The sequence below is a fragment of the Macrobrachium nipponense genome, chromosome 32, assembly GCF_015104395.2.
Source record: "Macrobrachium nipponense isolate FS-2020 chromosome 32, ASM1510439v2, whole genome shotgun sequence".
Classification (NCBI taxonomy): domain Eukaryota; kingdom Metazoa; phylum Arthropoda; class Malacostraca; order Decapoda; family Palaemonidae; genus Macrobrachium; species Macrobrachium nipponense.
This window is the reverse complement of record NC_061094.1, coordinates 71,567,961-71,585,643: the sequence shown is the minus strand read 5'-3', so window position 1 is coordinate 71,585,643 and position 17,683 is coordinate 71,567,961. Positions and strand designations below refer to the sequence as shown.

The window sequence follows — 17,683 nt, the reverse complement described above, 5'->3', positions numbered from 1 at the left end:
AAGCCATTGTCCATTCGTCCCATGTTACACTTGGGTATCTACTATTAACTCTTTGTTTACAAGGAGTTTGTGCTCCAGTCCATACTACAGATTTCACCATGGAAAGTTCGAATCAAGGATTTTCCACTTCCTCCAGGTCCATCCAAGAAAGAACACCGCTCAGTGGCTTCTACATTGTCAATTGCAAACTGAATCTGATCAAATTCCTAGTGTTGCTGTTTGTAATTTCGTCTAGAAATGTTGACGGGTCTGGAAGCCCCATTTCTACGTAACTTTTACTGTGCATTCGCAGCACTTGTTTAATTGCATCAATGGCTCTCTTTTCCTTTTCTCTCCACTGTGAGAATCCCAGTTTCCTTGGCTCAGCTGGGTTGCCCTTAGGGACAAATGATGGCAAATAGTTGTCTCAATTGCTTTGGCTATTACAAAAGACTTGCCTCTCCCAAACATTTATGCCACTCTGTATTGGCGCCCACACATAGGGGCAAGAGGGGGCACTGGCGCCACCCCCCCCCCCCCCCCCCCCCACGGAAATCCTGGAAAAATTTATATATATATATATATATATATATATATATATATATATATATATATATATTATATATATATATATATATATATATATATATATATATATATATTATATATATATAGTAATTACATTTAACTACATCACTCCGTTTACCGTCCATTTAAGAATATATTCTTTCAGGTTAAGTAAATTAAAGGCATCATTATATATTTTTATAATATTTGTATACAATATATAACTGCGTTGTTCTTTCCAGAAACATCTGAATTCAGCTGTAACATTGTAATTTTTCTTTATCGCATCTTGCTTCACTTAAATTGTTATGGGCATTGCAGTTCCACTATATAGAATCCTCTTGGACAATACGCTCTGTGTCGTCTCACAGAAGACCCCGCTTCTGGGCCGCTTCTTTAAATGTGTTAAAGAAAACGCCGTCGACGGATCTAAGATCATTAAATGATTGTGCCCCTCTCACATGGAGGAGAAGGAGCCTAAGACAATACCTTTCTGTATCGGAAGGGCTGACGTCGTATATTCGGCTTAGGATCTTTTCGTGCCCTTTTTTCCTTGGGATCCAAGTGCTTAATTTCTTATGATATACATAATGACTTGGTATGTCTTGATAAAGGTGTTGGCGTGCATCAGGAGTCGAGCTGTTCAGCTTAAACCAGGCTGTTAGGGTAGTATTATCAGTCGCTGTTTCATGTGCTTTGGTTTCGACGTTCTCTAATGGTAGGTGAACTGCCAGACGCTGTACTGGATGCGACTTACCATGCATTCTGTATTCTCTGATACGCCACATGGCTTCTGTAGAATAAATTTTCCTGTTATTAATGAACGTCGATATTTCATCCCGACACTTTTTATCCTCAGAATTTTCATTTTTTTCGGTCTTATAAAGATACTTGATGAGCTTGTGTTGTATTTCCTTTGTACGAGAACAGATTTTCACATTGATATGTGCATTGTATCTAAGCAACAAATACGGATTATAAGGAACAACGCTTTTGTCACAATTTCCGTTTATCATGTGTTCTACTACTATATCGTATAACCTCGGATTAGAATTCTTGTCAGGGACTTCAGTACAAACTCTTTCGTCACTTTCAGCACTTTTTGGCTTATGCTTATTAGCGAAAAAGAGAAGCATGTGACAATGTGGTAACCCACTATGTTCCTGAAATTCAATTGCATAAAGGTGTGCTTCTACAACTCCAAGTTTGTTACTCTTAAGTAAGTCCTTCTTGAATTCTTCCAATTTGAGGTTAAATACTCTGGCCACTAAATCTGGCCGATCATTTGCTTTTATCCCCTTCCCGAGATTATCTTTTATCTCTTTCCATTTGGGATTGCAAGTAAATGTAATGAAGAAATCTGGGTTCCCGTACTTCGCAACAATTACCATAGCGTCTTGGAAGTTTCGTCGTTGAGCTCTGGGGCCTCCTTGAAAAGTGGATGGCAATATGCACGGTTTTTGTTCATCTTTTTTTTTTTGTTTATCGTTTTTTAAGTTATCTTTTTCTAAGTTATCGTTTTTTGAGTTATCGTTTTCTAGGTTACCTAAGTTTTCTAAGTAATCCCTTTGACTAGTGTACAACTGACTTTTTATTTTATCCTGATTGTTCCAAAAAAACAGGAGTCTATGCCTTTCGATTTTAGCATAGGCATCTACACAATATTGCTGAAAGAGCCTCCCGGCCCTTAGTATGGGGTTAAATTCCTTTCGAGTTGCAAGTCTATATGAATAGTATCCCAAGAGAGTCTGGTACTTACGGTGACCTTTACCTTCACCCGTCAGTGGAGTATTCTTTATCCATCCTCTATCACCATAAGGGAATAAAATTGGGTATATCATTGGATCACTATATCGACTCAGGAAAGATATTGGGTTTGTCGAATGATTATCTGCATCTTTTTTGTCGCCTCCCAAATTAATACATATATCTTTTTCGAATGGCGGTTCATGGCCTGTAAATACAACCGCAACTTCGTTCTTAAAAAGTACATCATATGAGCATTCACCTTTCATTTTACCTTGATGAATCGCCATTTTGTCTTCCTTGGGAGGACTGCCTTCACCTTCAGCTCTCTCAGCTTCTTCTATTTCGGAATCTTGCTCATCTTTTATTTTACCTTGATGAATCGTCATTTTGTCTTCCTTGGGAGGGCTGCCTTTATCTTCAGCTCTCTCAGCTTCTTCTGTTTTGGAATCTTGCTCATCCTTTATTTTACCTTGATGAATCGCCATTTTGTCTTCCTTGGGAGGACTGCCTTTATCTTCAGCTCTCTCAGCTTCTTCTATTTTGGAATCTTGCTCATCTTTCATTTTACCTTGATGAATCGCCATTTTGTCTTCCTTAGGAGGACTGCCTTTATCTTCAGCTCTCTCAGCTTCTTCTATTTTGGAATCTTGCTCATCTTTTTTTTTACCTTTATGAATCCACATTTTGACTTCCTTAGGAGGTCTGCCTTCAGCTTTAGCTCTTTTATCTTCTTCTACTTCGCAATCTCGCATCTTTTTGTATACTTCTGCAATTGGATGACTTTCACTTAAAACTAATCCCAATTCCTTCATCAAATCAGGCAAACAGCCTTTGTTTGCTTCTATACTCATTCTTTGCTTCAATGCAGCCTCCGAATCAAGTGTATAATTTTGCGCAAATTTTGGTGTTTCATCTTTTTTTGGGTGCAAACTTGACGCTGAGCGATACATTTGACCTTGTATTCTGTAGCAATAGTATGGATTTTTGGGCTTCTCTCCCACTTTGGGCTTCTCTCCCACTTTGGGCATCTCTCCATCTTTGGGCATCTCTCCATCTTTGGGCATCTTTCCATCTTCAGGCATCTCTCCATCTTCAGGCATCTCTCCATCTTTGGGTATGTTGCCACGTTTTGCCCATAATGAGGCAAAGGCTAAGGCACTATTATAAGAAAGTATATGTTTTTTAAAGTTTTCATAATGCTCATGTGTAGGAGAGAGTAAATTTTCTATATGAGGGTGTACATCCAATGATAGTAAATCTACACTGCCTTTGTGACAACATGATTTAAATTTCCCGTCTTTTAGTTTCTCACCTTTAAAATTTGTCGAATCACAAGACTTACAATGTTCCGTCATTTCGCCACAGTAGTGTTCCTGCACCTTGGCTAAATTAATTTGAGGAAGTGCAATATCTTCATTTGGATCTGGGTGTTGCTCTTGCATTCCTAAGGACTCCTCTTCTGGTGTGTCATCGGTACTCTTCCGCCTCTTTATTTCACGACCGTGGTCTAAGCCTTCCTCTCTCTCCTCAGTACCTTCATTTGCTGTTCTTTTAGGCATGGTTCATAAGTTTTCAATAAGCCTGCGTAATGATAACAGCTATCTGCCCACAACAGCACACTGAAAATAAAAAAATTAAATAACTGGATTAAAGTGTGTTCTCGACGACGTCTTCCCGACTTCCGGAGAAAGTTCCGGACAAGATAAAAATATCCACTTGGAAATTATCATATAAATCATGACAATATATTTATATATATATATAAATCATGACTATATAAATATATATATATAAATCATGACAATATATATATATATATATACCTATATATAAAAGTATAAGCTGCGAAGGAAAGATAAACAACGGATTTTCTGCAAGATCTTCGACTCAGTGTCCTTTACTTAGCAGACAAACTGACTTACTTGAGAAATTGAGAGTACAGGAAAAGTCGTATAAGTGACAGATAGGGATTATAAGAAGATTAGTACCTAGAATCCAATACACCTGGAGAATGAGAAACCTTTCCAAACAGGCATAAACATGGGTACAATTTAAGAACAAAAAGATTAAGTCCAACTGCTCAGACACAGGGACAAGACAATTCAAGGATTACACAGAGTGGCAGCTGACCACATTTAGATCTTTTGGTAAACGAAAACTTATTCAGAAAGCATATTAAACATACATATACAAAGAAAATATCTCTAAGGCAACTAATTTGTATTTGTCTGTAATTATAACTTTGAGGTCATTCTTAAACATGTTGCAAATACAAGGGTCTAACTGAAACAGGCCACGACTAATATCAAAATTACTATGGGAAGTAAGTTGCATTATGGCAGATTCTAAAAGATTTTGTGATAAGACATCTTTTGATCTTGTAATTACTGAACTACCAATCCTATTTATCCGGTGGTTGTTTTCACTTAAATGAATGAATATTGCTTTAGATGTTTGCTCAGTTTTGACAGAATATTTAAGCTGTTTCAATCTTACTTTTAAGCCCTTGCTCGACTGTCCGAGATAAAAGGAGGAGCAGTCCTTACATTGAATTTTATATATTATGTTGTTGCTTTCCCTGGGGCCATTTTTTATTAACATTCCTTTTAGTGTGTTATTATAGGAAAAAACAAGGTTGACCTTAAAGGCTTTTAACAATGATTTACTGGTTTCAAATCCGTTAAAATAAGGCAAACTGAGAATGTTCTTAGAATTTTCTTTCTCCGTGATACTTAAACTATAAAACTTTTCCTTTGCTACCTTACCTGTACGGATTAGTCAAAACACACAAAGAAAATAACCCTATGCGGCCTATTATCAGTACTGATGGCTCAATTTCATATAAACTTTCGAAATATATCACTAAGATCTTTCCCCGTTACTTGGAACCATCTCTGATTCTCAAATTAATATATCATATATATATATATATATATATATATATATATTATATATATATAGCGAGAGAGAGAGGAAGAGAAGAGAAGAGGAGCATGAGAGAGAGAAGAGAAGAAAGAGAGAGAGAGAGAGAAATTATTATATATATCTATATATATTATATATATATATATATATATTGTGACGTTTATAGATCGTTCGTCTACCCTGCAATTAACTAAATAATTTGATTTGGAAAACGGCAGCCATTTCTTTAGAATATCAGCTGATTTTTAGTAAACCCGCGGGGAAACCCAAAACCCGCCAGCTAGAGATAGGAAGTTCCCCAGTTGGGGGAAAAGAGTCTTTTATCAGCTGTAGGGACGTATCTCAAAAGGGAAGGGTGTAGGCAGATTGGTACTTCTTAGACCTATACCTTAAGCTCTCTTTCCTGTGACCCCTCTGCTGGCTGTATGCTTGTTTTCCAGGATTTGCCTTGATCGTGGGGGGTTAAGCTGACCTCCAACCCCCAAGCAACCCAACTGAATTCTGTCTCAGTCGGCTGCGAGACATGATCTCGGACAGAGGTCAAATTACCTGCCTTCCTGTTAGGCCTACCCAGGGTGTGAGTGGCGCGCCGATGACCCAGGCCTCAGACAAAGGGGGCCATGCTTTTCTACAAAGAGCCCACTGAACACGACATCCAGGTACGTCTTGTGAAACAACATATTGCCAGTCCCTTATCACCTATTATAATTTGATCATCATTCTCCCAATTCAATTTCCAGCAACAAAAGGAATTCATCCTTTTGTTCCCTCTCACTGCCTCATGGCCGCATGCTTCCCCTTGTGTGATCGTCCCAGACCAATGGAGTCATTGCATGCTTCAGTGAAACCTTAAAAGTTCATTCTCCCCAGTATTAGAGAATTAATTAGTCAAAGCAAGAAGTAATTTTTCCTTTTATCTTGTTTAATCTGGGATTCTTTTCCAGATTCCATGAGTCACGTGCCGTCTCTCTGCCCGCAAGTGTGCATTACCCAAGTTTTATGAAACCAGCTCGAATTAGTCACACTTTAGCCAGCTACCCACTTGTGAGTGATTCTAAGCCCCAACGTGGGGGCCAATAGCATTCATTTTCTCCAGGCCAGCACGGGCCTTTTTGTAAATAAATAGTTGTTAAGTAACGAGCTGAGTTTTCTGGCGACCTTCCCTCTAAAGAAATTAATAATAACTTTCAGCTTACGGTAAGTTAAAGCAATTCCCTCTTGAAATCCCTAAATTACTTCCGTTTACGTATCTAGCCTCTCTCAAGGCCGCTATATACGTAAAATTGGCGAATCTTGCCTGGATTGAACCTAGCTTGCTTAAAAAAAAAAAAGCTTGTAAATCGCGTTATCCGTTGTAAAACGTAAACTGTAAATTATTTTACAAAGCGTAAATCAAGCACACTTGCAGGGAAAGAAGACACACTGACTCACGGTAAGGTATTCCATTCATTAATATGATTATTCTGTAACCAATGTTAGCTTAAGGTACGTTTAAGTATTTTTTATTGTAGAAGTGTGTTAAACAAATGTGAAGGTAGAAATATTATTATATTGAAACGGCCAGAGCGCCGAGCGAATTCTATTTTGTAAATCGCATTGTTGTCGGACGAGCACTAACACGTGTGCAGATAGATGCCAGAAAGGACCAGATCAAACTAGGAAGTGCTTTGCCAGGGTTTATTGCTGTATTAGAAAGCCTAGCTAGTTAGGAGTGTTTTACTAATAGTTACGGCAAAAGAAGTGTACAATTTCTTTTGTTCTGTGATATGTTAGGATATTCATTTTTAACTTAGTTTTCATTCCAAGTGTTGGTAATGCTTACCTCTCAGCTTGAATTCAGCTTAGAGCACCTTCGCGCCTGCGCGGTCTCAACCAGCCTTCGTTTTCGCTCACAGCGGCAGCCATGTTTGTTATCTCTTTCAGAATTATTTAAACCATTTAAGCAAAGTAACGTAAGTCTCAAAGTTTTAACGTAAATAATATCAATCTCGGTACTAGTATCTATCGTCCTGCCAGAGAAATTAACGTAATTCGTCTTGAATAAGAAAGTAGAATTTTGTGTTGTAAATTGCCTTCGCATTTACAGAGAATCAGCTGATTCGCCATCAATGCTAGCACACCGTGGTGCTAACCCGCTCTTCTCGCCTCACGTGTTTCACCTCGCATCGCTCACTCGCGCGCTGAGCGAAAATTTCATTTCACTTAACGTAACCTCATTTACAATTGTTTGCTAACATCGTTTTCAAATCCTTACCGTAATTTTTCACTTGTCCTTACGTAAAGTTAACGTAAATCTTAAAAGTAGAGTAAATTACAAGAATCGTTAACGTAAAACGCGTCTTTGTAAAATTTCATATTGAAACGCAAATCATTTCATAAGCGCAAGCCGCTAACATTAACGTAAAAATCGTTCACCACGAGCGCGTTATCATTTTCATAAAACGTCATCAGAAGCAATTCTTTCGTTTCACGTTAACGTAAGTAAATCATTTAACGCAAGTTGCGTCATATTAAACGAACATTAGTAGTTCAATTCAAATATAAGGGAGTTCATTCATATATCATTTTTCACCCTCTCCGAGAGAGAGAGAGAGAGAAGAGAGAGAGAGAGAGAACCCAGTATTCACGAAGCCAAGAGTACTACATCTTACCATTAATTATAGCATGCCGAATTAACCTTATTCTAGTCTCTTGTGTCTCATTTACACAGCGTGATACGTACGCGCATGTGTCCATTGCAGTTTGCAAACATTTATTTATTTCATTTATCGAGTACTTCAGCGAGGGACTGAGCATTTCTAAAATTTCCATTACCTGTCGTTGCCCGAGTGGTCTGGTTCATTATTTTATCCCAAAAGACTTGCGTGTACCTCAAGCACAAACCGCACAGTGTACCACCACAAATTCATTACTTCCAGACAGGGAAGTCGTTACCAGTTTAGGACTGGCCACCACCAGTGCACGTCAGGTCTTACCATTTCACAGTGCCACTAATTCTTGACACTGTCCATCGACTGGCTGCTGAAGTACTCCCACCTTTTACTTTCTCTCCTCCACCATTACACTCTGCCATGAGCAGTGCCATTTCACTTCAGTATATTTAAGTATACTGCATGTAGTGTCCGGGACACACCAGCACGATACCAGTGCTCCAAGGAACGCCTCCATAAGGGCCATTGCACCTGTACAGGCCGTACAGGTAGCCATTAAACCTGCGTGTCCGTCCTTACGGAACGCCCCAGTAATTAGTGTGTCCATGTACAAGGGTCAGTGATCCTTCGGAACACTCAACAAAGGGAACGCCTCCCGAAGCGCCGCAATACCAGCACTACTAGTGCTGCCCAAGGAACGCCTCCTCATAAGTGCCGTGCACCTGTATTGGACCTACAGGTAGCCCATTCCAACGTCTCCCAAGTTGGGAACGCCCGTAAGTGTGACGTACGCCGCACACTTCATTCGATTTTTCCACCTCATCAGAAGGTGCCATCCACAAAGTGCCACCGAGCACCCAGTCTTTTCACTTTTCATTACCACATTGCAGAACCCATTTCCAAGTGAGTGCCACTTTCCCACACAGGCTCCTATTCCATTCAGTACCCTTTCCTGGCCATTATTTTCATTTTCCTCCGAGCCTCTACTGCAGCCTAAGGGAAATGTCTTCCCCTGCTTCCCGCGCCTTCTTTGCCAGAGAGCTAGAGAAGCTCGGAGCCCTCATAACTCTGGGCAAGGAGGCTGGTTACACTGGACCAGCACTTGCCAGTGGATAAGACGCAGCAGGCTGCTGCAAGCCTGCAAGAAAAGAAAGTAAGAGAAAACCAGAGACAAGCAGAGAAGCAGAAAGGAAGGCAAGGGAAGAGGAGCGAAAGCATGAGCTCGCTCTCAAGGAGAAGGAACTCGACATCAAGCGGGAGAAGGCCCGTAAGGAGAGTATCCTAGCTCAAGCCACTCTGCCAGCTTCCAGCCCTGCACCCACTGTCTCTCTTAGTCCCGCCGTCTCTGGTCAGCCGGATATCCTTTCGATTTGCGAGCCTGGTCCTGATCCAGTGCCCGAGAAATTTCTTCCGCACCATCTCAGCCTCTTACCCTTTACCGCCTACCTCCTCCCTTTTGGAAGAGGTAAGCCCACCAGTTAACCCCGGACTTGTTTCCGAGAGTGATTCCACGGAGGATTCCTTAACCTCCCTACCTCAAATCACTGCCAGAGAGGACTTTTCACCTGTGCCAGAGCACACTGCCAGCCTTGGTGACTCCACAGATTCGCAACCTGTGGGGCCATCTCGGCCTTACCGTCCAGTGCCACGGAAGAGGTTCTGGAACACGTTCTGCGAGACTGTGGCCGCAAGGGTCACATGTCTGCCAACTACGGAGGGTGCGCAAATCACAATATTCCCGCCATCGCAATGGCCGTTACTAATCCTTCTTCACTAGGACCCCAAGCTAAGGGCCCTATAACAGTCGCACCCCTCCAAAGCCATTATCAGCCAAGCCACGTCAGAGCCTACGACGACTCTGGCGCTCAAATCTCCCTGATACGGGAAGACCGAATCCCCCGAGGGGCAAACGTCGATAGACGTCATTTAATCACCATCGAAGGTATCAACCATATCAAGCTGATCCTTCCAACCGTCCAATTGAGGGTCACCAGACCTCATTTTTCCAGAATTTGTACCCTTGCAGTTGCAAGCTACATTCCAGGAGGTTACGACCTCCTCCCTAGGGCAAGACATGAAGTCTCCCTCACCGTTCAAGAAGCCTAGGGGTCCTAACCCCATGTCAAATCACTCCAAAGCACGGAGTCATCGAAATTCTACTTCCTCCAGGAAGTACGTCCACCAACAGTCTCCCCCGTTACCAAGGAGGGAGATTGACCATTCACAGTTCCGTTGCAAAACTGCAACGTAATAGGGCACTCCACGAGTTGGCCTAGGTGCCCTAGCCGACTACCAGCAGCGGACAATGTCCACTTTCCACAAGGCTTAGCCTTCCAAAAGAGACGGAGCCTCTGTCTCCCATTTCCAAGGGCACGCTGAGAGGTATTGCACCTCCGGTACCCGTCATAGGTCCAGTCGACCTCAACCTCTCTGCCAGTGCCACTTGGCAAGCACTGGGCAGTGCCAAGCTCCGTCCAGCCTGGAACGTAGAGCCACCACCGAACTTGACCTCTGCGCCTGGCCCTGAGCTAGCGCCGGCGCCTAACCTAACCAAGGATCCTCCTACAGGAGATCCTCCAACAGGCATGGAGCTTACCGCAGCCCATGGCCAACCCAAAGTCCATGAGTCTTCTTTCCCCTCACCACTGTTGCCCGAGGATGAACCTCCGGCAGACCTAACCTTCATACCTCCTCTGGAAAACCAGGAACTGCCAACCAGGAGTCAGCCTGGAGTTTTCCCCTTACGACGGCTGTCGCAGCAGCCGAAGTGAGGGCCTCCCCTGCAGTAGGTTCCACCTCTACGACGGTTGCTGCAGATACCGAAGTAGGGTGTTCTCCTGAAATCCCTCAGGCTACCACTGCCTCTGCTCCTGCGGCGTTTGTGGCCTTTCCCCAGAGTCGGTGCCTCCGTCTACTCCTAGGACTGGTATAGCCAGGTCCTGGAGGAATAAGAAGAAGAAGAAGAAGGGACGTAACCAATCATTAACAAACTAACCCAAGAGCCACATGCTCTCCTGGACACCTGTGCCTGAGGTACAGTGTCACATTCATTTGCAGAATGATCCTGGCACCTACCCAGAGAAGGTAGCCAGCCTAGCCTGATCTCTGCCAGTAGCACTAACCCTCTAACCCCTAGCCATTGTAATACTAACCCTCACTTAAATATAACTACCTCATTGCATTTCCCTCCTGGTCAACTAACCACTCATCATCCCCAAGCATCATTACCTCTTATCATGTATTTTTTACAATTCCGTCGCTGAACTACTGCTGTGCGTACCACACTCTGGAATGATTGCGTCTTCATTTAAATGTATTGAGTAGGTTAGGCTAATGATTTAGTACCAGGGCATTAGGTTAGTAGCAAGTAGAATTTTCAAGTAACCTTATCTAGGGGTAGAGTAGACTGTCGTCACAAGACAACCTGTAGTTATTTATTAGGCTAGACTACATCACTATATTAAGTTAGTACACTTAGCATCTTTGCCTATAAGTTAGGTAGGCCACTGTAGTTAGCTGTATCCCTGCTCAAAAAAAAACTTCTTCAAATTGGAATAGGAGAACGGGGTAGTCGAGCGATCAATTTATTTAAGCCAAGACCTTCACACCCGAAAGGGAGTGAATGCCTTCTTAACAGGGGGAGCTGTGACGTTTATAGATCGTTCGTCTACCCCGCAATTAACTAAATAATTTGATTTGGAAAACGGCAGCCATTCTTTAGAAATCTATCAGCTGATTTTTAGTAACCGCGGGAAACCCAAAACCCGCCAGCTAGAGATAGGAAGTTTCCCCAGTTGGGGGAAAAGAGTCTTTTATCAGCTGTAGGGACGTATCTCAAAAGGGAAGGGTGTAGGCAGATTGGTACTTCTTAGACCTATACCTTAAGCTCTCTTTCCTGTGACCCCTCTGCTGGCTGTATGCTTGTTTTCCAGGATTGCCTTGATCGTGGGGGGTTAAGCTGACCTCCAACCCCCAAGCAACCCAACTGAATTCTGTCTCAGTCGGCTGCGAGACGTGATCTCGGACAGAGGTCAAATTACCTGCCTTCCTGTTAGGCCTACCCAGGGTGTGAGTGGCGCGCCGATGACCCAGGCCTCAGACAAAGGGGGCCATGCTTTTCTACAAAGAGCCACTGAACACGACATCCAGGTACGTCTTGTGAAACACATATTGCCAGTCCCTTATCACCTATTATAATTTTGATCCTCATTCTCCCAATTCAATTTCCAGCAACAAAAGGAATTCATCCTTTTGTTCCCTCTCACTGCCTCATGGCCGCATGCTTCCCCTTGTGTGATCGTCCCAGACCAATGGAGTCATTGCATGCTTCAGTGAAACCTTAAAAGTTCCTTCTCCCCAGTATTAGAGAATTAATTAGTCAAAGCAAGAAGTAATTTTTCCTTTTATCTTGTTTAATCTGGGATTCTTTTCCCAGATTCCAATGAGTCACGTGCCGTCTCTCTGCCCGCAAGTGTGCATTACCCAAGTTTTATGAAACCAGCTCGGATTAGTCACACTTTAGCCAGCTACCCACTTGTGAGTGAGTCTAAGCCCCAACGTGGGGGCCAATAGCATTCATTTTCTCCAGGCCAGCACGGGCCTTTTGTAAATAATAGTTGTTTAAGTAACGAGCTGAGTTTTCTGGCAACCTTCCCTCTAAAGAAATTAATAATAACTTTCAGCTTACGGTAAGTTAAAGCAATTCCCTCTTGAATCCCTAAATTACTTCCGTTTACGTATCTAGCCTCTCTCAAGGCCGCTATATACGTAACAATATATATATATATATATATTTATATATCTATATATATATATATATATAATATATATATATATATATAATATATATATATATATATATATATATATATATATATATATATATATATATATGATATATATATATTCATATATATATATATATATAAATATATATAGATATATATATATATATATATATATATATCTATATATATATAATATAAATATATATAGATATATAGTATATATATATTATTAATATATATATACATATAATTCTCTAGATTTGGTTGATAAATTAAACAAAATTACTCTTTGTCCCACTAATAGATTAGTTAGTTTTGATGTATGTTCTCTTTTTACTAAAGTCCCTATAGACTCTATTTTAGAATATCTTAGTAAGGAACTAACTCAGCATGAATTACCTCTACCTGTAAGTCACATTATTTCACTCACTAGGTTGTGCATTTGAGATTGTGAGTTTATATTCAATGGTGAATTTTATCAACAAATATTTGGCATGACAATGGACAACCCTTTACCACCACTCCTCTCAAACTTGTACGTGGAATTCTTTGAAAAACGCTATTTACCTAATATCATTTATATTCCTGTAAAGTGGTATAGATATGTTGATGATACTTTAGCTGTTCTGCCTGCTGGTATTGATGTAAATGATTTACTCTCTAAATTAAATAAACAGGTACTATCGATTAAGTTTACTCTATAATGGGAAAAAGACAATTGCCTCCCTTTCTTAGATGTTTTGATACATAGAGAACCATTTCAATGTAAATTCAGTATTTATAGGAAACCTACCAACAACTTAACTTATGTTCATTTTTATTCAGGCCACCATCTTAACATCAAAATATCAATTTTTTCTTCTATGTTTTTACGAGCATTGCGCACTGTCAGTCCCCAATATTTGGATCAAGAAACTGAATACATAAGAAAAATAGGGAAAGATTTATGTTATCCTTCACATATATTAAATATTTGCTATAATAAAGCCCACAAAAAGTTTTATAGTGTAAGTAACATGGAGAAAGAAAATTCTAAAAACATTCTCAGTTTGCCTTATTTTAACGGATTTGAAACCAGTAAATCATTGTTAAAAGCCTTTAAGGTCAACCTTGTTTTTTCCTATAATAACACATTAAAAGGAATATTAATAAAAAATGACCCCAGGGAAAGCAACAACATAATATATAAAATTCCATATATGGACTTCCCCTTCTTTTATCTCGGACAGTCGAGCAAGGGCTTAGAAGTAAGATTAAAACAGCATAAATATTCTGTCAAAACTGGGCAAACATCTAATGCAATATTCATTCATTTAAGTGAAAACTACCACCGGATAAATTGGAGTGGTAGTTCAGTAATTGCAAGATCAAAAGATGTCTTATCACGAAATCTTTTAGAATCTGCCATAATACAACTTACTTCCCATTGTAATTTTAATATTAGTCGTGGCCTATTTCATTTAGACCCTTGTATTTGTAGCATGTTTAAGAATGACCTCAAAGATATAATTACAGACTTAAATACAAATTAGTTGCCTTAGAGACATTTTCTTTGTATATGTATGCTTAATATGCTTTGTGAATAAGTTTTTGTTTACCAAAAGATCTAAATGTGGTCAGCTGCCGCTCTGTGTAATCCTTGAATTGTCTTGTCCCTGTGTCTGAGCAGTTGGACTTAATCTTTTTGTTCTTAAATTGTACCCATGTTTATGCTTGTTTGGAAAGGTTACTCATTCTAAAGGTGTGTTAGATTCTAGGTACTAATCTTCCTATAATCCTTATCAGTCACTTATACGACCTTTCCTGTACTCTCAATTTCTCATGTAAGTCAGTTTGTCTGCTAGGTAAAGGACGCTGAGTCGAAAGATCTTGCGATTTATCACGTTCCAAACTTTCGTGATTCAGTTATATATATATGTATATATATATATATATATATATATATATATATATATATATGAGAATATATTACTATATTCATAAATATTGTATACATATAAGATATATATATATGTGTGTGCGTGTGTGTAAACATAAATTGGACGCCAAGAAAACAATTTTTATATTGGGAAAATTGCTTGGACTGAGTTACCGTGCTCTTGTCATATCTTCGGAAACACGCATACAAGCACACTCATATATATATATATATATATATATATATATATATATATATATATATATATATATATATATATATATATATATATATGAGTGTGCGTGTGAGTGCATGTATTCCGCATATAAGGCATGTGTAATAACCTGGGTCTTAGATGATGTTTCTCAAACTGTAAACTGTCTTGTTCCCTCCAAGTCACTTAAAGAAAGTCAATATATATTAGCGTATTTTGTGTAATTCTGTGTTGTTATGTGCAATCCTAAGCGGGCCTATCTTTGAAATTAATTTGTACGCATTCAAAACTCCATGTGAATTAATTTGTACGCATGCAAAACTCCTTTAAAAATAATTTGTACACATGCAAACCTCCTTTTAAAATCATTTGTAGGTATGCAGAACTCCTTTAAAAATAATTTGTACGCATGCAAACCTCCTTTTAAAATCATTTGTACGTATGCAAAACTCCTTTAAAAATAATTTGTACACATGCAAAACTTCTTTTAAAATAATTTGTACGCATGCAAAACTCCGTGTAAATTACTTTGTACACATGCAAAACTCTTTTTAAAATAATTTGTACGCATGCAAAACTCCTTTTAAAATCATTTGTACGTATGCAAAACTCCTTTAAAAATAATTTGTGCGCATACAAAACTCAATGTAAATTAATTTGTACACATGCAAAACTCCTTTTAAAATAATTTGTATGTATGCAAAACTCCGGCCACTATCAAGTTTATATGACCAATCAAATTGCGGGTCTCCTGAAGAGCGCTTTCGGTGAGTGAGAAAGTGGAGAAAAAACTTACCTTAGACAAACAGGACATGACCTACTGCGCAGGTTTTGAAGGAAGAGTTGGTCACCTCGAGACCTTTGGGATCGAGCAGCAACTGATGGAGAGGCGCAGATGCGCAGTGCTTTTATCGCCTTCTTTCGCAGGATGCGTCCGGTATCCTGCTGAGTAATGCTGGCCGTCCTCTTGGTAACCGAATAAGTCGCGCTAGTCACGTAAAAAATACCTAATCCTTCGGGCCAGCTTAGTTTTCAGTAAAAGCAAACTATTGCGATGGCTGTTTGTCTGTCCGGCCGCACTTTTTCCGTACGCCCTCAGTTATAGGGCTGCAAATTGTCATGTCGATTGTCCACCCACCAAATTGCAGCCCTCTAGCCTCAGTAGTTTTTATTTTATTCAAGGTTAAATTTAGACACATGATCGTCGCTCTGCCACCGCTATAAGTGCCAGCAAAGCAGGCCGCCACTGAGGTGCTCAATGGAATGGGTTACTCAAAATCACAATAAGAATAGAGAAACTGCGACTGAAAATCAAAGCAAACGTAAAACTACCTTTTAAAAACAATACATTACCTCTGCTACAACAACTGAATGTCATAAAATATTCCGATGTCTTTAATGTATTCCATTACATTATTGACATCGGACGTCATCACAATATTTCTTCTACAGAAGCTGAAATATGGCGTCAGATCAAACCCTCTATTGTTCTAGCCTAGGACCAAGAACAGGAGTCTATCGAGATCGTACAGTCCATTTCATATCAGTATGGTGAACCCAGGAATAATAAATACCAATCAGTTTCGTTGCATATAGAGCAGGGCTCTCCAAACTATGGCCCGCGGGCCACATCCGGCCCGCCAAACAAATCCCTGTGTGGTGGCCTTGAAAAAATAATTATCGCACCACTGGCATCGCTGAATTATTCAAAGCAGTTAGATGGCTTAGTTGTGGAAAGGTTTTGCTGCATTTCTTTGAGCTCAGATTAGAAATTGATTTATTTCTCACAGAGAAAAATAAACCTCTTATTATCAGAATGTGAATGGATTTGGAAATTGGCATTTTTTGCAGATATGACAGGTCATATGAATCAATTGAATCTGAAGTTGCAAGGCAAAACAAATTTGATCAGTGACTACTTTGTTCAAGTCAAGGCATTCAGAACAAAACTTGCGCTACTTGAAGGCCAGGTGAAAGTTAAGAATTTTGCTCATTTTCTATGCTGTGAAAAATTTCATGCAGAAAGTAAAGTTGAATTTCCTTCTTCATTTGCAAATGAAATAATTTCAGATTTGAAACAACAGTTTCAGGAGCGATTTGCTGACCTTGATGCCAAAGGAAATGAAATCAGGCTCTTTCATAATCCATTTGACTGCAATGTTGAAAATCTTCCAACTCAATTTCAAATGGAAATTATTGATCTCCAGGCAGATGACAGACTGAAAGATAAATATAGAGAAGGAAATCTGATTGAGTTTTGTAAATGCCTGCAGCCAGACCAGTTTCCAAATTTGATAAAGTTTGCTTGTAGTTTTGTGTCCATTTTTGGTACAACATACTTGTGTGAACAAACATTTTCCAAAATGAAGTATGTAAAATCTAACTATTGAGCAAATTTGTCTAATGATTATTTGAAATCAATTCTTACAATTGGCTCATCTAATCTGGAACCTGATTTCAATGAAATTTTGAAGTCAAAACGTCAGTATCATTCGTCACACTAATTTGGTTGCATAAAACTAAAGGCAGGAATCTATTTAATTTACCCTGATTTTTTCCAACAAGATATGTTTTAATTTTTCCATGTTTATACACTAATATTTGAGGAAGTTAAATTACTGGGACTTATTTTTTTTTTTTTTTTTTTTTCCTTTGGCCCGCATAAATGTGGGAAATATATAATGTGGCCCTTACATTGAAAAGTTTGGAGACCCCTGATATAGAGTTTAGGCCAAAGGCCAAGCACTGGGACCTATGACGTCAATCTATAGAACGTCGCAATGGTGTCCACTCGTTGCATATCCACCGTCACTTGCAGTATACTCTGTTTTCTACCATCTGTCCATCCGCCTGCGGTGTTTTCGCATGGTAACACTGCGTCCCGAGCTTTAAA

The 17,683-nt window shown here is 39.6% G+C and overlaps 1 protein-coding gene across 1 annotated transcript; it reads right to left on the bottom strand.

The window, feature by feature from the left end:
* Positions 1-730: 730 nt before the first annotated feature.
* LOC135207605 (uncharacterized) lies at positions 731-15,987 on the bottom strand. The gene is made up of 2 exons (XM_064239475.1): positions 15,587-15,987; positions 731-3,914 (listed from the first exon to the last, which is right to left on the bottom strand). Exon 2 carries the CDS (start codon positions 3,852-3,854, stop codon positions 912-914), a length of 2,943 nt encoding a protein of 980 aa, XP_064095545.1. The 5' UTR covers positions 3,855-3,914; positions 15,587-15,987; the 3' UTR covers positions 731-911.
* Between the last annotated feature and the right edge of the window lie 1,696 nt (positions 15,988-17,683).